General features: G+C 34.2%; 1 protein-coding gene across 8 annotated transcripts in view; it reads left to right on the top strand.

Moving 5' to 3' along the window:
* The first annotated feature begins 973 nt into the window (after nucleotides 1–973).
* LOC105219285 (mucin-4) overlaps nucleotides 974–27,489 on the top strand; it is a 29,435-nt gene continuing 2,919 nt past the window's right edge. Inside the window, exons 1-16 of one of the 8 annotated variants that reach the window (XM_011195320.3) lie at nucleotides 974–1,264; nucleotides 1,767–1,908; nucleotides 2,210–2,394; nucleotides 4,867–6,640; nucleotides 7,072–7,244; nucleotides 7,301–9,836; nucleotides 9,891–10,019; nucleotides 15,867–15,929; nucleotides 18,673–19,959; nucleotides 20,328–20,595; nucleotides 20,648–20,805; nucleotides 20,925–21,954; nucleotides 22,133–22,227; nucleotides 22,293–22,464; nucleotides 23,367–23,735; nucleotides 27,143–27,277. In XM_011195320.3, the coding sequence (XP_011193622.1) occupies nucleotides 2,330–2,394; nucleotides 4,867–6,640; nucleotides 7,072–7,244; nucleotides 7,301–9,836; nucleotides 9,891–10,019; nucleotides 15,867–15,929; nucleotides 18,673–19,959; nucleotides 20,328–20,595; nucleotides 20,648–20,805; nucleotides 20,925–21,954; nucleotides 22,133–22,227; nucleotides 22,293–22,464; nucleotides 23,367–23,735; nucleotides 27,143–27,277 (8,254 nt within the window). In that variant the 5' untranslated portion in view covers nucleotides 974–1,264; nucleotides 1,767–1,908; nucleotides 2,210–2,329. The other 7 variants (XM_054235509.1, XM_029044909.2, XM_011195323.3 and 4 more) reach the window with 7 other exon arrangements.

The following is a 27,489-nucleotide window of genomic DNA, read 5'->3' as shown; positions in this document are numbered from 1 at the left end:
TAGAAACATTTCTAATTTGGCGACAACGACAACTACAAGCTTGTTGTCGCGTAGTCGTGCTGTTGTCAAAAAATCTGTGCCCATGAGAACGCGTGTATTTTAATATTTGACAGATCTCGCTCGTCGCTTGTCGTCTTCTATGTGTTCAACACAAGAGTGCTGTACGAGAGAAGAGTTGAGGTAAATGTTTATGCACATTTTGCCCTTTGTTGCATATGTGTGTATGTAGTGGTGTTATTAAAATTTCTTTGAATGTTTTGGAGTTTCAGTACCCATGACTTGCTGGGTGTGTTTACAATTATGTGGAAACCGAGTGTTGCCACATGGTAGAAACCACATATAATGGATTTTTCAATGACTGCGTTTTATTTATTTGCTTATGATAATTTTTTGTCGTAGAACTTTCTTCTGCATCAAGTATGTATATAAAAAAAGCTTTGCAACGATGTCTGAATTTTTTTTTCGCGTAGAACTCCTTACATCATTGGAGGCCTTCGGCTGCGCTTAAAAAAATGACCCTGGTGGAGCCAAAACCAGGGGTGTCCGAAGTTTTTTTATGTGTATAACTTCTTTTTTCACAGGGGGCCTTTAACCGCGCTTCAAAAAAATAACCCTGGCCCATATTCATTTTAACCCCGAAATCGTTGGACGGTATACTAAAGCCGACCCGTAATTTGAAATATTTGAAGTGAAAAGAGAGCGTAAAATGTGTTAAAGTGTGTGAAATTGCTTGGCGAAATTTTTGATTTTTTGATCTTTGAAGCCGAATATCTCGAAAACTAGGCGTCCTATAACCCTCTATATTTTCTAATCGGGAGGTCGTCCTCTTTCCAACGATGCCCTCAGATCGCGGAGCCATAGTAATCGGAATAGTGCCTAATAATTACTTAATAACAAAACTATCATAGTTTCTGTCTCTGGCAACGCATTTTCTATACGCTATCGATAATTTACATCGGCAGTGTGTTGATATCACATCACTATTTTTCAACGGCCTTGGTTCTTTTTATTCAATAGTTTTTCATCTGCTTATTAGATGTCGTTTCTCAATAAAATATTGTATTTCTAAAAGTTAGATATTTGATCGTATAATAAACTTTACAACACCTGTGTATTTGATTTCATGAATTTCGAGGTATTTGAAGTGCTCGTGATTGATTCGTTTAATTAAAACCAAGAAATTCGAAGAAGAGATATTGAGCGGCATTACTTACATTTGTGGAAAACTGTTGATAATTTTTTTTACCTTATTGATATGAGAAAGGTATGCTTAAAAACAAAGTACTATTAATTTTTTAACTAGTTCAGTTAGTTCAGTGAGCATCAATACACGCTACAGGATTGGGCTGCCATAATTTTAACGAGAATAAAACCGTCCTCGTAAAAATCTGACATCCAAGCAATGTCCTGTAAATATTATTAACAAAGTTTAATTGTTTAACTGAAAAAGCCTTTATTAGTGTAAATGTTTTGGAAGCCAATAAAATTGTGATATTAAAGTAATCTTTGACCACTACATAAAATATTTTCACTATTAGAAATATTTACCAAATATTCAGCAATAGCGTCATTTGAAAGGATGAAATCATAATTGCTATTAAATATAAAATTGTTTTAATGATTCAATTCATTCAATGTTTAAATGTGTATTGAAGGAAGAATGTAAATGTGAAATAGTGAATGATTCGAAGAAAATAATGAACCAAACGAAAACTCTTTCGTCTCGTAAAGAAGTGGTAACGTTCCGCCTACATTTTTATTTACAGGTTTCTCTTTAAAAGGTTGCAAAATTGGCCAAAACCTTTGCGAGTTTGTACGACATCGCGAAGTCGTACCACCAAATAACACATCAGAGGAAGACACCATCAGCAACGATGGTATTGTCTGTTCTGTTACGCAGCCGCAAAGGTAAATTCTTCAGAATAAGCATAACAGTTAAATTCGGTAAAATCTTCCTTAAACAACGGTGCAACTTTAACTATTTTGCACATCTTTGCTTTCTGTTTGGGAAATTCGAAAACTAAGATCTCCTTTAATGAATCCTAAGGCCCTCCCTGTTCTTTTGTTATTGATTGATGCTTACTTAAAATTAATTGAATAGTTATGTTGTCCTATGTATATTTTTAGTCATGTGTAAGTAGTGGAAGTATTACTTTCACTTATCTTGTTTCTTTTTATATGCTTTGTAACCGCTTTCAAAAATTTTTAGAACAGTTGTGTCGATAAACAAACATAGCAATAGGGCGCTTGAAGATTAAGCAGCAGCAAACAAGAATCAACTTGTGACGAATACATAAGTGAGAGAATTAGTGCGCGCTTACGGTGCGCTATGTTACGGCGTTTATATCAACAAAATTTGCAGTGCCATCAACAAGAAAACTTTCAAACTGACAGGTGTGCAATGCTGTTATTGTTATGTATTATTTCAAAGCATTGTAAAATAGCACGTTTTTATTAAAAGAATGTTCCTTTAATTTACATTTAATACTTTGGTGGATTGAAATAATAACCTACTCTTTCACCCATTTAATTAGCAAGGGATATATTGAATGAACCCTTCCAGTAATATACAATACATAATACAGTGCAACCTTAATATAACGTACCTCAATATAACGACTTCCTTGATTTTATCAAATTCTCCGTAATCCATTTGAATTCTCATTTGAATTGACTTCTATGTCAATGCAAACTATAACTACATTGCAAACATTTTTTAACAAATTTTTAATTACTAAGAAAACTAATAATAATTAATGAAATTTGTCAACCCAAAACCTTTATATAAAGTTCGCACCAATATATGACTTAATTGCATAATATGTAACAGCTTTTTACGCACAAAAACGCGTTGAAGCCTATCTAATTGGCTGTAAATAGAAAATACGTACAGTAATTTGATAAGAATGTGTTACTAATAAATGATAGTAAAAGTGTATAACAAGATGAGTACGTGTTTTTGATTTCAATAAAGCTATTTTTCTTACATCCTTATATCGATTTTTTTCTAATCTAACCTTTACATACAAACCTGTTTTTAACGAATTACTTGTATTATGAAAATTTATTGTTATATCGAGGTTGCACTGTTCGATTTTTTAGTGTTGGACTTTTTTTCCAAAAAGTGTTTATATGCGATTTGTATCATATCTGCATATAAAACTAATATATATGTAATATGTATACGTACAGACCAAAGTACATACGCATGCAAAACTAAAGAAATAATATATTTGTATTCCCCTTATCTGGCGTATTATTGTATGGAAAGTTTCTTGTAGTAACTACTTATTTTTTTAATAAAACAGGACAAGTTAACTGTCGTATTGATCACAACAAATTCCTTGTGATAAGTCATGTTTGAGATATCTAATATCTCTGTTCTCCAGGCCTTTTATCTACTCTTAAATAATACATCTTATTTTTATACAATTTACGAAAAAGAAAGCTGTGTCGAACAATATGTTATATAATGTCTTAAGGGGTGATGTGGGTTTCAGAGGTTAAAAAATGGCATCTGTAGTATTTTTTTAAATATTGTTAATTATTGTTGTAAACACATCAGAACCACTTAACCCCTTAATTTTGAATTTCAAGGTGTAACATATTTACACTATTTATCTAGATATCTATAGCTATAAATTGACTAACATATTGTTTCTTTGTCGAATTGTTTTACTACTTGGCAATGTTTACTTTTAATGACTGGTCTAGACTATTCGACACTATTCAATAACGTGTGGAATGCATGTTCATGTGATATGAAACATTTATCTTAAGTGTAGTTAGGTCTTCCTCTTGTTACATATGACTGTCGATCTTCAACACCTTAGGAGGAAGTACTCTCAGGCCGTGAGTGATAGTGTCGGCCGTAAATTTCTATGATATGGTTATTATTGATGTTCGTCTGACATTTACTTTTCTAATGTACCACACTTTTGGATTTTTCAACGGTGAAAACACCTTACCAGAATTGTGCAAAATTAGAATATTGAACGTTTTTGCGAATCCAAGGGAACTTTTTTTGTTATCAGTTGTAGTTGTGTTTTTATTATTTATGTTTTTTACCTTATTTGCGAAAAGATTCTAATTTTTGTATTTTTTCATCATATATTTGGCACCGACTTTCATTGAATTTACAAATTTAATATTCAAGTGTGTAGATATGTATATAGGTAGTGAAATGTAATATATTTATATAAAATGCAAATCCTTACATTAGGCATGACACCAACAATTAGTTGAATTGACATGGCCGCATACCGCGAAACAGCTCGTTTCTTAAACTTTTTGTTCAATGACAATTAATTTAACTTACCTCACCCCCACAAAGGTTTGTAGATAACCTTTCGAACAACCACTGACATGCTGTCTTTCAATCACTAAAAATTAATTATATCTATTCAAAAAATTAATTTTTCTATGGTTTGGTAAACATATTCAACCAAATATCATTGATACATTTTAGAGTTATTTCCCTATTATTATATATAAAATTTAAATTTTTTATTTGCCTTGTAAATACTGTAAACAAACAATTTATAGAAATGTGTTAAAGGGGTTTAAGTCGACTCATGTTAATGCGTGTAAATTGTGTAATTTTTATAAATTATTGAAGATGGTTTTATTGTAAACAAAATCATAGAATCGGAGGTTTCCATTTCCTATAAAATATCTAGATTTAAAATATATATCGACTTGAGCTACTTTAACATTTCACAAAAAAAAATTACAATATGCCTATGCATATTTCTATTATCAAGCCGTTGCATGCTGTAATTAATTGTATGTTATATATTTTGAAGTATTCGAAATGATTGTAATAATAATCGCTTTTTAATCGCATTGTTTTTTTAATTTTTTAAGGAGTTCAACGACTGAAAGCGGTCCAAGTATTAGTAAGAAAGTTGATATCAAAAAATCAACAAAAAAATCATCATTAATTACATCACAAAATTTAACATCAGAAGTAAAAACTTCTCCAAAAAAAGAATGCAACTACCCACGTCACAGTGAACACACTGGTAATTTAGGGTATGCACGTCAGTATTCAACACGATATTCACATCATCACTGTCACCGTCATCCACAAGAGCTTAAGCAACGATCACAAACCGCTTCAATAAAACCAACAAATTCCTCATCATCATTATTTTTGCAACGTTGGCGAAAAGCTGACCATCCTATTGTTCGTTCGGAAAAGAAACCAAATATTCTCAATAGAGTACTACTGGAATTTTCAACAACTTCATTAAATAAAAATAACGAGAGAAATCGAACAAAAAATTTTGGTAAAGCCATTGTAGCCAACAGATTGAAGGAAAAGGCTACAGTTAACGCGCCAAGTCACCGCTCGAATAGAATCATTCCAAGCTATACTACTGATTCTGAGGATTCTCTGCAAAATTATCCACTCACAGTGCAAAAGAGCGATACAAAGAAAATATTTAAATTCAGTTCATCATCCACATCCGAATCAGACACTTTTGCATTATTAGGATTACTATCTAATAAGAGTAAGTCATCACTGTCATCAAGAACATCACTTTCATCTATAGAGGATTTTACACGTGATACGTCTTGTAGTAAGATTGAGCTATTTAGTGATCAACCAAATACATCGTCAAAGGGTCTTATAAGATCCAAACCAGCATGCACTAATCTTACTCAATATAATTTCCACCAAAGAGATAAGGATTTTATTACCATAAATAACAATGGGAAGAATTGTGTTACTGTGATTAAAAGAGAATCAAACAACGGTATGGATGATACAAAAAAAAATGAGACTTCATCAGTTTCCGCGACACGTCGTGTAGGTACTATTTCATTTGAAGACAGCAAAGAGAAATCCACCAAGATGACTCAAAAATCGGACTTGAACTTGGACAGACCGCAGAGAAATTCAGGAAGAGAAGCAGCTTCCTCTGGGCTACTTATGTCATCATGCTCGGACACAGCGCTCATAACACCACCAATTTGTCAAAAGTTTAACAATCCGATGCGTTTTATTCGAAAAAATGTCGAACAATCTGCGAGAAATACTAACACCAATTACCTTGAGTTTGAGACGGAGTTTCCTCGTGATTACGATGATAATATCGAGATGCTATCAAGGGAAGCCGAACATCTGGAAAATCAGTTTCGCACTCCTAGTCGTACTAGTAACTCAGAAGTTAAAATAACCACTCCACATAGTTTAAAGAAGGATGAAATAATAGATCCTGAACCACAAGCACTTGCAGTGAATACAATTGTAACAACTTCAACCGGAAAACGTGTAGGATTTAAAGTAGAAGAAAAAATTGAGGAACACATTGCCGAAAGTAGTATTCTTCAAAAGGCTACACTGAAAAGCGCGGGACGTGCCAGTTTCGAGGATATAGTTCCTATTGCAGTCACCATACCAATCACAACTGAAGTTGTCTCTTCGAGCACTTCCAGAACTACAACTTCTACACAATCAACAATATCTTCTACGAAAAGCTCTTATAAAGATGATGACGATGAACCAGTTGCTATGTCACCGTGTGGACGTTTTTTCAAGTACGATAAGGAAGTTGGTCGTGGTTCTTTTAAAACTGTGTACCGAGGATTGGATACAGAAACTGGAGTAGCGGTTGCTTGGTGTGAATTATTGGTATAACAAATGATTAAATTGTGATAAAACTACTATACAGCAATTTTTTAATTCTTGAAGTCAATATGGGACGCAATAGTGTTGGCTACAATTACTTATGCTAGTTATATTTTGTATGTATTTAATTATGTGAAAATTTCAACCTCGCACATAACTATTTGCATTATATAGTTCACATTATTTGATTTTTGTTTTCATTTAATACATTCTATATTCAAAAGCTATTGAATTATATCTAAAAAATAAATAAAATGGGATGTAAATAATAATAATATCCCAAGCTGTATAAGTAGCTCACTTGTCGTAACTTTATATTAAAGGAACAGAAATTGTAAAGTCTTTAAATATGGAATTGTTGAAAAATCTGCTGCGTAGTAGTTTGTACTCACTTTTAAGTGTTTTTGTCGGTTATAATATTTGTAACTTATTAGGACAAACAAGTTAAAAAGAGTGAACGTATGAGGTTTCGTGAAGAGGCAGACATGCTGAAGAAATTGCAACATCCCAATATTGTACGCTTCTACACATACTGGGAAAACTCAGTATCTCGAAAAAAGAACATTGTTCTAGTCACAGAGTTAATGCTTTCTGGAACTTTGAAATCGTAAGCAGGAATCAAAAATGCAATATTGCCTTTTAATTTTGAATTCTCTGTTATAGATATCTAAAACGGTTTAAGAAGATCAATCCAAAAGTTTTGAAGTCTTGGTGTAGACAAATTTTGAAGGGATTGCATTTCCTACATACTCGTCCTTTGCCTATAATTCATCGTGATTTGAAATGTGATAATATATTTATAACTGGTACGACTGGTAGCGTAAAAATAGGCGATTTGGGATTAGCAACATTGAAAAATCGATCACATGCCAAGTCTGTGATTGGAACTCCTGAGTTCATGGCACCAGAAATGTACGAAGAACATTATGACGAGTCCGTGGATGTTTATGCTTTCGGCATGTGCATGTTAGAAATGGCTGTGTCTGAATATCCATACAGCGAGTGCAAAGGACCTGCGCAGATATACAAGAAAGTTATTTCAGGAATTAAACCTGCAGCATTAGCCAAAGTAGAAGACCCTAAGGTGCGTGAAATAATTGAGAAATGCATTGAACTGAAAAAAGAAAACAGACCCAGTTGTAAGGATCTTTTGAACTCAGAGTTTTTTGAGGAAGACATTGGTATACGTGTGGAGCCAACAGCTACAGAAGCATTTTTAAGTAATCCTGAAAATAACGTTATCGAGTTTCGGCTTCGGTTTCTTGATCCTAAAAAACGATCGTCTAAGCACAAAGAAAACGAGGCTATTCAGTTTGAGTATGATATAAAAATTGATGATTGTGAACAAATTTGTCAAGATATGACCAAAGAAAATATAATCACAGAAGAAGACTCGCGTGCCGTTGTTAGAATGTTAAAAGTTCAGGTGTTTTCTCTACTGAAAGAACGGATGCAAAGGCAAACTCAGTTGCAGTTGCAAAATGAGAAATCACGGTTGGAAAAGTTAGCATTGCAAAAGCAACGAGCGATGTTGGCTCCAAATGTTGAAGAGGAGGAAGAAGAAGATGAAGAGCCCGAATCAGAAGAAGATGATGAAAACAATCAAAAACAATCGAAAACTAAAACTGAAAATGTTGGCGACATTGTTCCAAATGTAACTACAGACGCTGCTAGAAAGACTGATAAAGAACATTTAACCGACACTTCTGTGGGTGTTCCATTCCAACAACAGACTTCGTCAGGACAGCCAGTGGACCAGCGGCCTATTTTACACCAAAATTTTTACTCTAATAATACACAAATGATGCCAACACAGTCAATAATAACATCAGGAGCAATGCAAACTGCAGTTCATTTCGTGCCACAACCTCAAATGGCATCTTTCCAGAATTCCACCACACCTATACAAGATATTTCAGCGATGCAAATAATTTCTCCTACAAAAGGAAATTTACCATTTAATAACGGACCGCAAAGTTTTATTAACCAGCAAGTAACAGTACCTATGTCAAAACCAGTTGTTATTTCAGTGCCAGTTTCCAATTCAGTTTCAATCCCTGTTGTGACATCACAATCTATACAACAGATGGTACAACAGATGCCGCATCAATTGCTACAACAGCAGCAACAGCAGAGAGTACAACAGCAGCAACCCAGTAACCAACAACCGATAATATCGCAACAACTAAACCAAACGAATACCTCTCAACATCAACTGAACGTGCATACACAACAACAACAACAGCAGCAGCTAAATCAGCAAACCCAACAGATTGCGAACGTGCATACACAACAACAGATAAATCAGCAAACCCAACAGGTTGTGAATCAACAGTTTACACAAACAAATCAGTTAATACCGCAGCAGGTACCTTCACAACAACTAGCTCAGCAAAATCAACAACCTATGCAACAGAAGGTACCTTCGCAACAACTAGCCCAGCAAAATCAGCAACCTATGCAACAGCTAAACCAACAGATGCCGAATACGCAGCAAGTTAATAATACTCATCAATTAAGTCAGCAGCAGGCTACACTTCAGCACGAAGACTCTCAGCAGCATCAAATTTCTACGCATCAACAGCAATTTTCTCAACATAAAGATGGTAATTTAAGCCAGATAAATAATCAACAGAACATACAATCGCAAATGCCTGTTCAACAGCAACCTACTACCAAATTTGTGCAGCAATCTCAGCAACCAAATTCTGTACAGGCCACAATTTATCAAAAGCAAATGCATGTGCAGCAACCACCAATAATTCAAAATACGCAATCTCCAAATGCGCAATCAAAACCGGAAATGCCACAAACTACTACAGCAACGCCATCAGTTACTCAACCATCTCCTACATTTACACCATCACAAATTGTTGACGATACTGTCGGTACCAACACTACGAACCTGTTACCAGACTCTACTGCAAATAAAAGTGTACCACCAACGACGAAAAATACTAGTTCAAGTACAGTAAAACCGAATAATAATACTCAGTTGTCTAACGAAGAGAAACAAGGAGCTCGCGGCCAAAAGTCGCGCCGTTCTAATCGAAGCGGCAACGAGCGTGTGCCAAAGCTAAGTGTCACTGATATAGAACACGGTACTCTCATAAACTGCCATATGGAAAATAAACCAAAAACAATAACTTTCAAATTCGATATACGCGATGTGAATCCAACTGAAATTGCTAACAAATTGGTAAGCATATTTTTATAACAACAATGATAATTATTAAATTTATATGTTCCACAGATTGCTCAAGATCTATTGTCAAAATATCAATCAGTAGTATTCGCGGAAATGATTAATGACATAATACAACAAGTTGAACTAAACCCCAATCAGATACCTGTGCCAACATATTGTCGTAACATGGATAAGGTATGTGAACTTTTCTTAATTATTAAATAAAAGCTAAGAATCTATAGATGTAATTTTTTTCCAAAATACTATATGAGTTTGCGAAAGTTAAGGGGTACATGTTACTTATTAGTCTTAGATACCATTGAAGATAGCATTCAATTTGATGCATTCGAGATAACAGAATTCTTCAATCTCCATATTTAAGTCGTTCGTTAATATCGGCATTGTGCTATTCGTATATCATATCAAATCCTCTATAAAATTATATATTTATAAGTTAGCGATAAATGATACAGGAAATACGTTTTGCAAATTAATTAGTTTGCTACTCCTATTACAAAAGTTTACAAAAATTATAACTAAAGATTGCTTAATAATAAAATTCCAGTAGGAAAGAAATACTCATGACAGTGTAACTCGTTAAGTATTCTTCAAAATTATTTGGTAATTGTTAGCTAAATATAAAAGGGTTCAGTAGGCTCGGCTGTTCTGGGAACGGTGTGGTGTACCGAAAACCTCTACCACCAGAGGAAATTTCACTAATTCCATGTTCTGATGACTATGCAATAGTGTCATCGAACTCTCGAAATTATATGTGTATGTCTTGTGTTTTGATAAAATTCTTTTTTAATATGTGCCTATTTCGGTTATTATCTCGCAATTTTTTGAGGTCGGTCGGAAAAGAAACAATTTTTTCATATTAACTAACAATTATTTCGTGCGCATCCCCAAATTTATATACGATCTTATTCTGTCTGTTGCATATTTCCACGCTTTTATTTTAAGTTGGTTGGGAAAATATTTTTAGGTGGGGTATGGAAAATATGAAAAAGCAGAACTGATGGCCAGTGAAATAGTAAAGCTCTTTTTCGTAGCTTTAAAATCGTTAAAAATGTGTGTGTATCGATTATTTTCTTTCGAGTCTTTTCCAAGATTTGGTGCATTGTGAATGACTGGTCCATGGTGAAATTGATAGATCCAAAGCCACACTTATAAAAACCAATCAGTTTTAGCTTTAGTCTTTCACACCTAATATGCGGTATTGAGAAGGTTTATCTCACGGTAAATTATGGGTTCTCCCTTTTCGAGGATTGAGCAGAGCAAACTTAGGCTCAAATGAAAAAGCTACTGAAATATAATGTTTTAGTCATAAAAGTTATTTAAAATAAAAAAAAAAAACTATATATCAAAAATATAACATTCCATCCAATATGGCGTTGGAATTAAAATTTGCAAATATTTATAAACGGGTTTCAACCTAATAAATTACTGGTATACATATATTAAAAGCCGACTTGGATTCGAATTTTGTTTGCTCGCTATCTTTGTGCGCTACCTTTTTTTATAAATATTACATGTGAACACAAGTTGAAGCGAATATAAGTATGCGGCTACCTCCTTAAAATAGTTGTCTTCAACTATACAAATTGTTTTTGCGGAATGTAGACCAGTTTAAATATTGTGATTATTTACTCAGCTTAGTCAGAATTTCAACCCATAAAATTGTTTAGTAGTTGTTAGGAATTCTGATATTAAAGATTTGATGTTTTAATTGAAATTTTTCTTGGTTTACGGTGTCATGGAAACAATTGTTATTATTGTAAATATTTAAATTTTTAACTAAAATCTTAATATTAATTATGTACTCTTAAATATGTAGATTTTTACATAAAGCTAAATGACTAATAATACAGAGGTATTCAAAATTATTTACACATTGGACGTTTTTTTACAAGTTTCACACAAAAAGCTTTCGCTTGTTGTTGTTGTCGTCGCAGGGTAACTAAATGATATGTTGTTGTAAACCTTGATCTATTCCCGAGCGAATGAAGTCGGTTTGGCAAGAATAGCTAGAAATATGGCGGAGATATAAGCAAATGAACTGAAGACTCGCAGTAGTCAAAAGTATTTACACACGGTGATTTAGCCTTTATCCTTGAATTTGGTTTAAGCAAGAGTAGTGATTGGCTTCTATTGCATTCATAACAACATAATTTAGCCTTAAAATATAAAATTTGGTAAATAAAATGCCGAAACCAAAGGAATTAAGGATTATAACTAGATTGGAGACTGTTACTATGTTTAAGACTCGGGTTTCGGTTTAGGAGTTAGTTAAAATTTATAGAATTTGATGAAATACTGTTTATAATGTTATTAAAAAGAAAGAGACGAACAATTGCAAGGATACTTTAAAGAGTACTGGGCAGAAGCCTGAGATAACTCCAAGATAATGTAGAAGATTAGTAGGAACTGTCATACAAAATCCCACAATTAGTCCTGTTAATATTGCAGCAGCATCGAATGAGCATATTGCATGAACAGTTAATGATGCTACACTGTTAAGGACATTTAAAAATAGTAACATAAATATCTACGTTGTGCATAAAGTAAACCACTTCCGAAACCAAAAAACTGATATGCCTCTCATTTGCTTTAAAATGCATCCTAAAGCCTGTCGTGGACAGATAAGGCTGAATTTTAGTTCCAGGGCTTCTTTAGTAAACGCTTTATGAATTTACCACGTGAGAAGAAGAATAATGCAGTTTAGACGCTAAATAGAGTCGGGAGTGACATTATGATTTTTTGGGGAAATTTTCCTTACTTCTGTTTTGGAGATTTGTTACTAATTTAGGGACCCTAAATCATCCGGATATATCTGAATTTACATGAACATGCCATTGTAGTGGTTAGTCTGCCTTTTCCAACTATTGACAACAATTTACAACAGGACAATGCTCCATTCCATAAAAGATCGTTACCAACAAAACTGTTAAGTGAAACAAATCAAGTTGACCTCCGCAGATCCCCGACCTAAACTTTATTGAAAATATTTGGACATTCGTTAAATAGCAGAGGACAATTGATATAATAACCGAAAACGCGGAAATTACCGACATTTGGTCTAAATTTACTCTTAACTTAGCGCATAATTGGGTTGAATCAATTCGGACCATAAAGCAGGCTGTTATTAATGCGAATGGTAATGTAACCAATTATGAATTTATCGCCTTAGAATAGGAACTTATCCTGAACATTAAAATTTTAAAGTTATCATTAAACAAGAACAGGATAATACAGTTCATGTTGTGTGTAAATACTTTTGACGCAAAAAAAATGTGTGTAAATACTTTTGACTACAGCGAGTCTTCAGTTCATTTGCTTATACCTCCGCCATATTTCTAGCTATTCTTGCCAAACTGACTTCATTCCCTCAGGAATAGAACAGGGTTTACAACAACATGGCATTTTGTTACCCTTCGACAACAACAACAACAAGCGAAAGCTTCTTGTGTGAAACTTGTAAAAAAACGTCCGATGTGTAAATAATTTTGACTACCTCTGTAAATATGATTCATAAAATATTATTTTTGCCCATTTCGCTAGTTTTTCCTCTAATAAAATAGATTCGGTAAATGCTCAATTTAATTATATTTTCTCTTCTTAGTGAATATTTGGAAGTAATTTTATGTCTAAAATTTTTAAGAAATATAATTTTTAATTTGTCAGTTTTGCCTGATTCTGACATGTATGTATGTGATTGGCGTTGCAACCGTTTAGCCGGTTATAGCCGAATCGACGATAGTGCGCCACCTGTCTCTCTCCTTCGCAGTTCGGCGCCAGTTGGAGATCCCAAGTGTAACCAGGTCGCTCTCCACCTGGTCCCTCCAACGGAGTGGAGGCCTTCCCCTTCCTCGGCTTCCTCCGGCGGGTACTGCATCGAACACTTTCAGGGCTGGAGTGTTTTCGTCCATTCGGACAACATGACCTAGCCAGCGTAGCCGCTGTCTTTTTATTCGCTGAACTATGTCAATGTCGTGGTATAACTCGTACAGCTCATCGTTCCATCGTCTGCGGTATTCGCCGTTGCCAATGTTCTGAGGACCATAAATCTTGCGCAAAATTTTCCTCTCGAAAACTCCTAGTGTCGTCTCATCTGATGTTGACATCGTCCAAGCTTCTGCACCGTAAAGCAGGACGGGAATGATAAGCGACTTGTAGAGCTTGATTTTGGTTCGTCGAGAGAGGACTTTACTGTTCAATTGCCTACTCAGTCCAAAGTAGCACCTGTTGGCAAGAGTTATTCTGCGCTGGATTTCGAGGCTGACATTGTTCGTGTTGTTGATGCTGGTTCCCAGGTATACGAAATTATCTACGACCTCGAAGTTATGACTGTCAACAGTGACGTGGGAGCCAAGACGCGAATGCGCCGACTGTTTGCTTGATGACAGGAGATATTTCGTCTTGTCCTCATTCACCTGCAGACCCATTCGCTTCGCCTCCTTATCCATGCGGGAAAAAGCAGAACTAACGGCGCGGTTGTTGCTTCCGATGATACAATATCATCGGCGTACGCCAGGAGCTGTACACTCTTGTAGAAGATTGTACCTTCTCGGTTTAGCTCAGCAGCTCTTATAATTTTTTCCAGCATCAGGTTAAAGAAGTCGCACGATAGTGAGTCACCTTGTCTGAAACCTCGTTTGGTATCGAACGGCTCGGAGAGGTCCTTCCCAATCATGACGGAGCTTTTGGTGTTGCTCAACGTCAATTGACACAGCCGTATTAGTTTTGCGGGGATACCAAATTCACACATCGCGGCGTCAAGGCAGCTCCTTTTCGTGCTGTCGAAAGCAGCTTTAAAATCGACAAAAAGGTGGTGTGTGTCGATCCTCTTTTCACGGGTCTTCTCCAAGATTTGGCGCATGGTGAATATCTGGTCAGTTGTCGATTTTCCAGGTCTAAAGCCACACTGATAAGGTCCAACCAGTTTGTTGACGGTAGGCTTTAGTCTTTCACACAGTACGCTCGATAGAACCTTGTATGCGATATTTAGGAGGCTGATCCCACGGTAATTGGCGCAGATTGTGGGATCTCCCTTTTTATGGATTGGGCAGAGCACACTGAGATTCCAATCGTCAGGCATGCTTTCTTCCGACCATATTCTGCAAAGAAGCTGATGCATGCACCTTATCAGTTCTTCGCCGCCGTATTTGAATAGTTCTGCCGGTAATCTATCGGCCCCCGCTGCTTTGTTGTTCTTCAAGCGGGTAAGACATATATTCGAAAATACGAGAATTTATACAAATATATATCTGACAAATGAAAATAAAGTTGTTTTTTATTCACTAAAAACGTTTAATGTCATTTAGAAGCCGCCAAAGAAAAGCGCATCACAATTGCGCATGCGTCAGAGGACGTGGACAAGTCGCTGCGCTGTATGATTTGCGAAACGGAGACAGCTAGCATTTGATCGAATCTGACCACATTTTCTAAGTTTTTTGTTCACATTTCAAATTTGAGGGCCATTATTTTTACATTATAAACATGAAAATAACTGTAATCAGTGATTTTGTGATTTAAGCCAGCGTTGTTTGTTGTTGTTTAAGACATAATGTGGTTATAGTATGAAGCTTATGTGAATAATGATAAGCACAGAGTCGTGGTATTGTTTAATTTTTCAGTTTTAATACCCCTTTGCTTCGATCTTCTCATATAAATAGTATTTTTTGTACTTATCTAAATTTTTGTAACTCATACTATCTAATAAGACTCAAAATATTTTTATCTATAAACTCTTTTCTAATTATCGTCTTGTAGAAACAAAAAAGCTTTTCTGCTTAAATTTTCTTAAAAATATGGCCAATTTGCAATATTGAATATTATTATACCAATATTATTGGTTTTTCCTAGTCCTAAGCAATTTGTCATTACTATGAAATTTTAAAATTACGCTTTAGCTGTATACTCTCAGCCACTATTATTAACAATTTTTTTCCTTTATAATGGCTTTATATGTTTTTGTACATGTAAGATTCTAGTATAATGTCAATACATATTCTCTTTTTGCAAACGCTACTACTTAAATAGGTCCGTCATGCGTCTTTAACTCGTCAGCGCTCAGCATTCAGAACTCATCAGAGGCATAGATCAGTAAGTGTTCTAGTTTTATAGCGTTTATATAAAGAAAATAGTGTAATTAGAAAAGAATAACGGCACAATTGAAATTGGAAAAGTATGGTTACAAAATTTGTACTAGACAATACACGTACATTTTCTAATTACACTTATAAAATGTATACTTTTTTATTTTTCTATGAATTAAAGTGGGACAAATGTGGTTAGATTAGATTTTTTGACTATTAAACCGTTCAATTAACTCTTAACTCTCAAAGAAATTTAAAATTGAAAGGGTTCGCCTAATAGTCAATTAGATGAGTATTCAATAATTTGTGTATTATAGTTATGTTAAAATTTTAGTACTATTTCATAAGCATAGTTATTGTTGTAAGTATTTAAATTACGGTATAAGCACATACTTGTATACTTGGCATCAAATTAACGTATAATTGTAGCACATAAACAAATTCATAGTATATGAAATGTTTACGTATCTTTACGGGCACAGCTGTATATAAATAAAAGTTTGTAATTTTTTAGCTCACTTACAAACCAGCACCGTACTGTAATTGGTTAGAAGCATTAAGTAAGTTATTTGTTGCGAACGCCTTTTGTGAAAGTATATAAATTTTGAACTACATTTCTAAGTTAAAATAAAAAATAAACGATTGCAAATTTTAATATTTAGACTTTAACCAACTTCAAAAAGTAGCAAGGGCTTTCTTACACTATTTTAAAGTAACTTTTTTTTTTAATTAATATAAAGTATTCGTGAAATTGGTAAATATATATATATACTATGAAATAATTCAAGAACATTTTTTTATGTTTATTTAAAATTATGTGCTTATATATTAAAAATTTATAATCGTTTTTTTACTTAGATTGTTTTTGAAATACAATATTTTTAACGCACATCATCGCTATTTGAAATGTTCGCTCAGCAATAATTGTTGAAATCCTGCTCTGCGTACAGTGAAGAATTTAACTCTAAACTGTTTAAAGATTTATAATAATTAATGCACAATTATTGGTGAATATTGTTTGATGATTAATATTTATATTTAATTTTGCACAATTTCATGATTTGATAAAAAAAGGTGATATGAGAACAAAAATTTCCCCATACACATACTGATTTGAGTAAGTATTGAAAAATTGCTTTGCTGTACCGTTATTCCAAAGTATGCGTATTTTATGTGTTACTATTACATGAGATAGTTTAGTTTGTGGTTTTCGTTCTTATCAAGTGGTGAAGTAATGAGCAAGTACAAATAAATATATTTTTATTTAAGAAGAGTGGTGTGGTGGTTAAACATAGAAATATAAAAGAAAACATGGACTTAAACATACGCATTAACCACCAAACTAATTACTGAAATCTTCATTCACTAATGAATCAATGTTTGGTATATATTGACGTGATGGCTGGGATAGCTATGGTATTAGCTTAGCGGAGCCAGTACAACAACAAGAACTGCTAGTTTTAAAATTAATGATGATTTTTTGTTGTAAAGTGTATTCAACCGTAATTTTTTTTAAAGCAAAAATGTGTAAGAAATATATAAATACCGAAAAAAATCTGCATATATTTTTTCTTTACTATATAAACTTTGGACAAAAAGGAAATTTGCTACGATATGTGAACATAAAATTTACACATATATAATTTATACGTATATAGTATTTTTTATGTTGGTTGAGTCTTTTGGACTAATGTTTTTTAAACTGACAAAAACGTAGTGAGTGTCTGCAAAATCGGGTTTATATATACGTTGGTTTCATTATTATAAAGAATAGATTTCAATATCAGAAAGTAAAAACTTGTGTTGGCATTAAAAGAAATAAATATATGTACATACATACATATATAGCTCGAAGATATGACAAAATAATTTTGTGGGTATTAAAATGATTGCTACGATAATTAAGAGCAATAATTTTCACTGTTCTTTTTTCTTTCAACCTAAACGTATTTCTTCGTCATATACGATGGGCTATAACCGCGTAAGCGGTTTCTACGCCAGTTAAGAAGAAGATGCCTATAAATTTTCAGTTTGTTAAATTTTTTTGAATGCATACATCTTTTTCATTTCAATAATATTTTGTTTTATAATGACGACCTCATTTCATTAAAAATATAAATTTTAAATTTATTTAAAAGATATTATTTGTAATAAGTCATCAGAGCTACTACTTACTTTACTTCTGGTTAAACTAAAGTTAAATCGAATTGAATATCAGCAGTACTTTTACTTTTAGATTTATAAAATTTAAACAATTAATTATTTTGTGAAAGTTTTTTTTTATGCAAATAACTTTCCGGATTTTGGTTAACTTATTTTATGGTTTTGGTTATTTGGAATTAAGCGTATACTCATGAATTTTCGCACCTAATACTAATGCGATACGACTAACATGTTAATTAAGTAAATTGTTTTTCGTTTCTGATTATATGCCATGTACGTACATTAGTAATATAAATTTAAAATAGTATTATTTCTCACTATCAATGAAATATTATGACAGACGTGTTGCTAGGAGTCTTTTTTCTTTATTTATTGAGTGAAATTTTATATACTGTCATTAATAACATTGACTGTATTCACACATTTCTATATATATGTAATAGTGCACTTAGTTGATCTATAATCATGTTTTTCCTTTTTGTTTATCTATTTATATACATTTTTAACTTTGTCAAATATTCTGATTAATCAAGCACACAAACTTCAATAATTTTTTTATTAAATAATCAAAACACACATAATTTTAGCGTGATGAGACTTCGAGTGACATGTCTAAAATGTTTGACTCTACTATACTGGCTGCCGAGCCACTTAATTCAAATGTTGGCTCTTCCATAGTTGCCAAATCTAATGTCATGTCGTCAGATACAAATTCGCCACCTTTAAATTCGCCATGTCTGGAAATTTCAAATAGTCAACCAGCAGATCAAGACACATCATCTCCAGGAATAATAATAAGTGCGGGAAATCCTAATATGGCAACCAACGTTACCGTAGCAACGACATCGATGTCTTCATCCACTTCAACATCAGAAACGGCCAACAACAGCAGTGACAATGTAGTTGGATCTGGTTCGGCGTCTCGAAAAACCAGTACTGCATCGGAATACACGTCCCTCTCATCTGATTATACCCCTGATAATACAATTACGTCATCAACATCGGCTTTTACAATGGAAAACCCACCGAATGATGCTAATAATGAAGTGGAAATATGTAGCGAGATATTAACTTCGCCGCCTCAAGCAGATCTTGACGTGCCCAATACATTAGTTACAACTAATGCGTCAAATACAGTTTCTCCTTTAGAAACACCGGAAAATCCAAAAGATTCTGATGAAACATCTGCAGGACAGTTTACAGAAGTAGCCTCAGTTAAGAATATTAACATGAAACCAGGTCAAGATAATATCGGTGATCAGGTGCAGAGAATTAATGGTGCTACATCAGCAATACCACCGGTATCTGCGATACCTGTAGGTAGAAAGATATCACGTTTTCTTGTGAACCCTGTTATTACATCCTGTGGGGATGGAACATTGGAAGTAACTACAACATCACAAGCTAACCAAAAGAATTTCACACCTGTGTTCATGAAAACAGATGAGGGGATAGGCGACGCAAGAGATATAGTTCCACATTCCTCGACTGAAACGCAAGAAGATAATCGAAATGTTATTCCGGATTTAAGTGATGGTGCAATTGTATCAGAGATAAGTACTAATACTTTGTCGAACCCTAGCACCTCAGTTATGATAACTGCAGCACCAACATCTATGGCATTTTCTAATACCGTTACTACTCCGTCAATATTATCAGCCGTTGGCTCAAATAATACAAACAGTAACACTTTGGAACAATTGAAAATCGAATTAGAAAATATAACACATGCTCATGCTTTTGCTAGTTCTGTTGTAGCTTCACTTAACAACAATACAGATCTAAATCAGATCTGCCAGCAGTCAACGACGCAACCACTTACCACAGTGCTCGCATCGGCCCCAACGCCTTCACAGCAACAACATCAAGATGAGGTAGTAAAAAGTGTTGGAATTCTGAATTACCATTTAAATTATATATTTCATTTTTCTGTTTCTGTGTAAATTATTTCAACTAATTCTCACCACTGATTTTTCAGTTGTCATGCTTGATTGTTATTAATGTCTAGTTATAGAATGTTATAAAGTTATTACTTCCTCAAGTGACATCCAAAATATAAGATGGTAAACATTTATAAGTTGTCAGCAAAAATATTAGTTGACAATCCATCCAATTTTATTGTTTATTTTCTCCAATCCATCATCTTTCGTTTTTTCATATATATTTGTTGTTTGCGTGCCTGTATTTGTTTGGAACTTAATAGGAATGTCTTAAAGATCCGCCATCATTTCATTTTATACAGATAAGCAAGCCATCCCCTATAACATCGGCGCAATCACTTGGTCAAAGTACTCCAACAGGGTTTTTAAATTCTGCTCGTGGTTCATCTGTATACAACTCTCGTCGTACATCTCTTGATATAAGTGGGGGTTCCGACTTTCAGCATGTTACAACAAATGTAATTGAAGGATTGGAATCCTCGTATCAAGTTCCTGGCGCTAATGTCCGAACTAGTAGTGGTGCTGCTTCATGTACATCTGCTCACACTCCTATAGATCCACACTCTGAAGGTAAAGTAAGATGGATAAAGTTAAATTGATTTTCTACAGTTCTATTAATTAGTTGGCGGTGCAGGTGGAAGTGCTTCAAGTGTAAGTGCATGTGCTGGATTTATCGAGTGTAATACAGGTCCACGCCAAGCTGGTGGACTTAGCAAAAGTTCGTTAGCAGACTTGGAGAAAAAACTGGCGGCTCTACGCAATGTCGATGTGGCAGATGAGGTAAAATTATTTAATATATTATTCTTAGCTTGGTTATGCATTTCATTTTATAGATTTAAGATTTTTAGGAACTTCAATGATTTACGTAATATTTTTTTGTTGTATTTGTCTTGAAATAGATAAGGGGCGTCACACCAGTCCTAGGTACAAATACTACTAAAGTTTCCGAGGAGCAGCGAAATTCACGGAAAATATCGCGTTTCAGTGTAAGCCGGGTGCAAGAACAAAAAGGTGGTGTTGGTAATGGGAATTTATCAGATGTGCCGACGACTCCACCGATTAATGCGGAACAACCAAAACTACGTATCGATTTGCAAGCCCAACAATCTTACAACCAAACTAAGAACAGTCTCGTAAATACACCAACAGAAATTACACACATTCCTGGTCAATACATTGGTATAAATAGTGCTAATCCTCCAAATATTTATCCACAATCGTTACAACAACAAAATTGTACTCCGCTACAACATGTGCAGCCCCAACAAGCATATACACAGCAACAAATTCCGAATCAGGTATTACAACAACAACAGTTTTTGCAACAGCTACTATTGCAGAAGCGTGCAGCTACCCCAACACTGCAACCAGCACATCTTGTTCCTCAACACTTCAATCAAATGCAAGCAAATGTATTACAGCAGCAAGTTATACAACAGCATTCGTCACCGGCTATCCAACCAAATATACCATATCAGCCACAACAACAACTTGCTCAACAAGTAACACAACAGAGTCAAACTCAGCAAAAACCTTTACCTCTTCCCGTTTCAAATTCACACATTCAGAATGTTCAAATTCAGAGCCAACAAACTCAAAATCAACAACCAGTTCAGATACAACAAGTTACTACCCAACCACAGCTTCAAAATCAACAAGCTCATCAGCAATTGCAACAGCAAGCTCAGAATCAGCAAACATTTCAAAACCCACAGCAAATTCAAAAAATACAAGTTCACAACCAGCAACATAATCCGGCTCAACAACAAATGCAAAATCAATCGCAAAGCCAAAATGCAATTCAACAGCAGCCTCCACCCGTCTCTAGACCCCAGCAGCAACAAACACAAAATATGATGCAACAAACACCACAACAACACATTGTCGTTACCCAACAATCGCAGACATCTTCTTATCCAAATGGTGAAAGTATGTGTCAGATTTTATATACTTTTATTATAAATATATTTAACCGATTTCTCATTTCATTTTTCTTCATCCAGCAAATCTTATTCTTTTCCACAAAACTGTATTCAATAAACATTTGTATATATTATAATCATATATCTATTAATTATACACATATATTTTTATTATAAATTTCAAGTTTCAGACGCCCCTGTACTTATGCCAGTGTCTAATGAAGAGCCTGTTTCACTTGCCGCTACTCATCCACAATTACTACCTACTGTAATTCAATCCGTAAGAACGATAAGATCATTTCATTATTTCGGATGGACATGAATTGGTCTGGTTTTTCACTGTAGGATATCAAACACAACTTAGACTCTTTGGTTAACCAGCTGTGCAATTCGCGACTGAGAACTAATCAGCATCAGCGACTCCTTTTACTAAGGCAACGCCAACTGATTGAGGAAGACGAACTGAGATTGAAGCACTATGTTGAGTACGAAAAATTCCAAAAAGCGTTGCGTCAATGTAAGTATTAACTCTGAAGTGGTGAACACAAAGACGACGACACGACACGACGTAGCGACGGCTGATCACAAAGGTCGCTTTGAAGCCAGCGTCTTGAACATTTAGAAGACGGCAGCGACATATCAAACAGCAATTTCATTGTTGCCGTACTAAAATCTTTCACTTCAATAAAATTTACATATTTAGTTTCAAGTGAAATTATTAGTGCAAAAAATTCAAAAATGGTAGATTTATTTGTTTTAAATAATCGATTGTTATTATAAATGTTATATCAAAGCTATTTTACGTTTCTGATGGCAAAATAACGTCATATTTGTTATAACTTTTAATAATTTTACATTTCACATATTAGTGGCAACTCTACAGCTGCCCATTGTCGTCGACAAAATTAGAAGCATTTTTAATTTAGCGACAACGACAACTACAAGCCTGTTGTCGCGTAGTCGTGCTGTTGTCAAACAATCTGTGCCCATAAAAACGCGTGTATTTTAATATGTCGTTCGTCGCTTATCGTCTTCTATGTGTTCAGCACATGATGTGATATATATGAGAGCGATAGAATAAGAGTACATATATTTCAAAAGCTGAGCTGCCATGAATGCATTCTGTAAAAACCTACCACTGTGACGTCCGTCGCCTAGCTCATATGTAAACATTTGCAAGTTAGGTTGATCGGTTGGTTTGCATTTTTGGTTCTCATTCGTAAGACATTATAATGCATTAAGCATTCGCGGGCAGTGATGTAAGCGATATGTAGCAATAAATCAAATGAATTGATAATATAAAATATATCGATAATGTTTTTGTTAGTTTGATATGTATACCGTACTTTACCTCTTTTAGTAAACTTATAAATTTTCTGCTGCAGTATTTTTGTTATCAAATATATATATTTATTTTAGCCGGAGAAACACAACCACAGGTATTATATGTGCAGCCAACAACTTCGCAACATGGGTTTCTAAATTTGGGACCAGGAAACTTTCTGCATCAAATACATGGAGTAAAGCCTATGACGAATCTACAATCAGCATATACGGTAGGAATAAACCAAACCCAACTTCCACAGCAAATCCATTCTCAACTGGCTATGCAACAACAACAGGCTCAATCACAACAGCCTATTCAAGTGGGTCAATTTTCGAATCAAACAGCTGTAACTTCTACAACTGCATGTGGTAATATTAACCAAGAACAACAAGCGCAGCAACAGCAGCAAATTCAAAAGATATTGCCTCAATTATTGGCCAATAGTGGAAACAATATGCAATGTAAGTAACAGTTCTACGGAGATATATAACGCTAATGATATAAATATAGTTCAGTTATGAGAGGTCCCTTGATTGTGAGATAACAGCCTGTAGAACTTAATTTATTTTTGGAGAATGCATTTCATATGAACGGCCACCGATTAAAAAGTTCCTTTTACTTTCAACTTCAATTACATTGTCTATATATATTTATATATACATATGTAGCAGCCATAAATGTATATGCAAAAGGTCTGTACACACCAGGTTATAGCTCCGAAGGTTAAGGTACATTCAAGTTGCAACCTTCTCACTTAATTTTGGAGAGACAATCAACACAATCAAAGAAAATTCATCAAAGAGCGGATCGGTTTTTTTTATTATATTGGGTATAGAGGAGGGTCAATATTCAATAATATATTATAATTTTCTTAATTTTACAAAGATAACTGACAACATTCGTTAAAAGTCTAGTATAATAACTAAAATCATTATATATTTTATACAGGACCAGGGATAATTCGCCACTAAATATCAAATTCAAGATTATAGGTTCATTTTATTTTAGGATATTAAAAATATATAGTATAAAGTTCACCATGTGTTTGAAAGTCCTCATATCGGGTAAATGGGGGTAACAGAGTTCGTACAAATCGTACTAGTAAAGCAAGATCTTAAATATTGTCGCTATTACAACGTGACTTTAAGTTTTATATTTTTATACTCTCGCAACAAATGTCAACTTTCATGAATATCAGTTGACTCGTTTTTGAGTTCATTCGGAACATACACACGGACACTGGATTTTTATATTCTCGCAACCTGTTGCACAGAGTATAATAGTTTTGTTCACCTAACGGTTGTTTGTGTCACACAGAAATAAAAGAGTTAATGGGGTTATATATATCAACTAGCAGACCCGGCCACACGTTTTTGTGGCTAAGGTATACATTAAATTAAGTTGGTCTTGGCTTCGGCGACGATATTGATTACTCGAGGTCGATTTATGTTACATATGTCTTTCGAGTCAATGAAGTGACAGAAATCTGTTGGAAATGTTATTAATCCATCGAGGTGTCAACTGCGACCCTACCATTTCCAACTGCTTCTACAATCGCAATTTGATATTGTTGCAAAAACACTCATATGTTAGTTGTTAATTTGTGATTCTTTATGTGTTGCCACAAATTAAATGACTTTGGACATGTCCGTCAGTAATAGTTGATCCAGGAATAACTGGAAGAGTCTGGCGCAAATCACCTGCTAACAGAATCCTGGCTCCACCAAAAACGTTCATCGACAATCAAGATCTTTTAAAGTCCTGTGCAATACCTCCAGCGACTTCTTGAATATATGGAAAATCTTCGTTATAGCGCTATTTTTGGCGATTTTGCCGACTGGTGTTTCGTTCATTTGCAATTTAGGAATAATTTCAAGGCCGAATGTGCCGTTTATTTGCCTACTAACAGGTGCCAAGTTGTCCCTATTCCCGTTAACCTTGGTGGTGAAAATGAGTGCAATTGGTTCTGGAATTACATCAGCCCTTACATACTATATATGTTGATTTTCTATTGGACTTTATGTCGAATATATAGGTGAAATTGTGTGTTATCTTAATAAAATTACATCAATAAATTGCGAGAGTATAAAATATTCGGTTGGACCCGAACTTAGCCTTTCCTTATTTGTTACAAATATAACTTTGTAACAAAAATATTTTAACAAAGCAACAATGACAACCTTCAAAATATAATTTTTTTGTTTTCTCTTTTTATATTTTTCTTGTCAACTCGAACAAAATTCTTTTATTATTATCTTCCTCGCAATTTTTCCATATTTACTCACTCTGTAATCTTTTCCTGGCCTTCCACGAATATTTCAAGACTAAAATTAGCCAGATCGGTTTGGCCGTTCTCGACTTTTTGCGAGACTAACGAACAGCAATTCATTTTTATATTATATTTATGTAACTGTAAATTAGAAATAAAACAAAATGTTAATTATTAATTGTGGAGACGATTAATTTGAATAATAACTATCCTATCATCTAAGTTGGACCAAATTACATGTATGTATATACCAACTTTCATGAATATCAGTTGACTCGTTTTTGAGTTCATTCGGAACATACACCCGAACACTGGATTTTTATATATTAAGATGATCAGCATGTCGAGTGGAGTTGAAATCCGGATGTCTGTCGGTCCGTCTGTGCAAGCTGTAACTTGAGTAAAAATTAAGAGTAACGGGCGAAATCGGTCCACTGCCACTCCCACAAAATGGCGAAACCCGAAAGCACATAAAGTGTCATAACTAAGCTATAAATAAAGTTATAAAGTTATAAGATTTGGTACAAAGGATCGCAATAGGAAGGGACATATTTGGATTTTATTTTTTTTTGGAAGGGTCACGCCCATAAATAGTTTTTTTGTATATATCTCACAAACCAGGAAATCTATACAAACCAAACTTTCTGCAATCGTTTCTTTTAGCCGATTCCTTATACAGTCCAAAAATGTAAGAAATCTGATTAATAACCACGCCCACCCTCCATAGAAAGGTTAGGTTGAAAATTACTGAAAGTGCGTTAACTCACTAACGAATAACATCACAAATTTTGAAGAAGAAATGGCAGAAGGAAGCTGTACTTAGATTTTTTTACAAAATGGAAAATGGGCGTGACGTCGCCTACTTATGGGTGAAAAACCATAACCTCAGAAACTATTCGACAGATTTCAATGAAATTCGGTATATAGCATTTTCTTGACACCCTGATGACACGTGTGGAAAATGGGTGAAATCGGTTCACAACCACGACTACTTTCCATATAGCTCAATTTTGAATTCCATCTCATTCATTTACTTTATAATATGTGCATAAGGAACCAATGAAGATAGCGGAATAAAACTTTACACAAATACTATATGTGATCTGTAGCATCTCTTGTCGAAATCGGACAATAACTTTTCAATGCCCCTGATATCGGATATGAAGAACTCAGTGCCTTAGGGTAATTTTTCAACCAAAAGGTTTCTTAATTTAATTCAGGGGAATCTTTTTCTTCTAATAGTGCGTCTCTGTACCAGAAATGGTTAAAATCGGTTCATAACTTCCCCCATCTCCCATATACTTAATTATAGGTTTTTTAAAAATGCGATGAGCTTAATAGCTTATAAATCGGTTAATAATAATATATATATAATCTTAGATATAATGTATGTTGTTGAAATCGGTTCACGAATTACCTCAGCCTATGTACTTTATATGATGATTTTCGTTATTCTATTGGACTTTATGCCGAATATATGGGACAAATTGTGCGTTATCTTAATAAAAATGTAGCAATAATTTGCGAGAGTATAAAATGTTCGGTTGCACCCGAACTTAGCCTTTCCTTACTTGCTTTAAATTTATTATTTATTTCCAGGCTTGTCAAACATTACAGATAGTTCTTTGGCGACGTTCATACACTTACTTTCACAATTAAATTCAAACCCCGAAAGGACTGCGGAAATGGTAGTGAAAGTAAATCCAACCGAGGACAAGTTGCCTTCGGTGCAAAGTGAGTAATTTTCTTCTACGGTCTACCTTCGAAAGTTACATTTAAAGTTATGCAAAACAAGACAAAACGAGTGTGAATAAATGTAATATATGTACATAAGAAAGACGTTTTGAAATGTAAGAAAATACTTGAATTCACGTTTGAAATATCATAATTTATGTTGATAACATAATCTAGATCTTCTATTTTAAGCTGTAAATTGGTAAAAGCAA

Source organism: Zeugodacus cucurbitae, chromosome X, assembly GCF_028554725.1.
Source record: "Zeugodacus cucurbitae isolate PBARC_wt_2022May chromosome X, idZeuCucr1.2, whole genome shotgun sequence".
Lineage (NCBI taxonomy): Eukaryota > Metazoa > Arthropoda > Insecta > Diptera > Tephritidae > Zeugodacus > Zeugodacus cucurbitae.
This window is presented reverse-complemented; position numbering and strand designations above follow the sequence as displayed.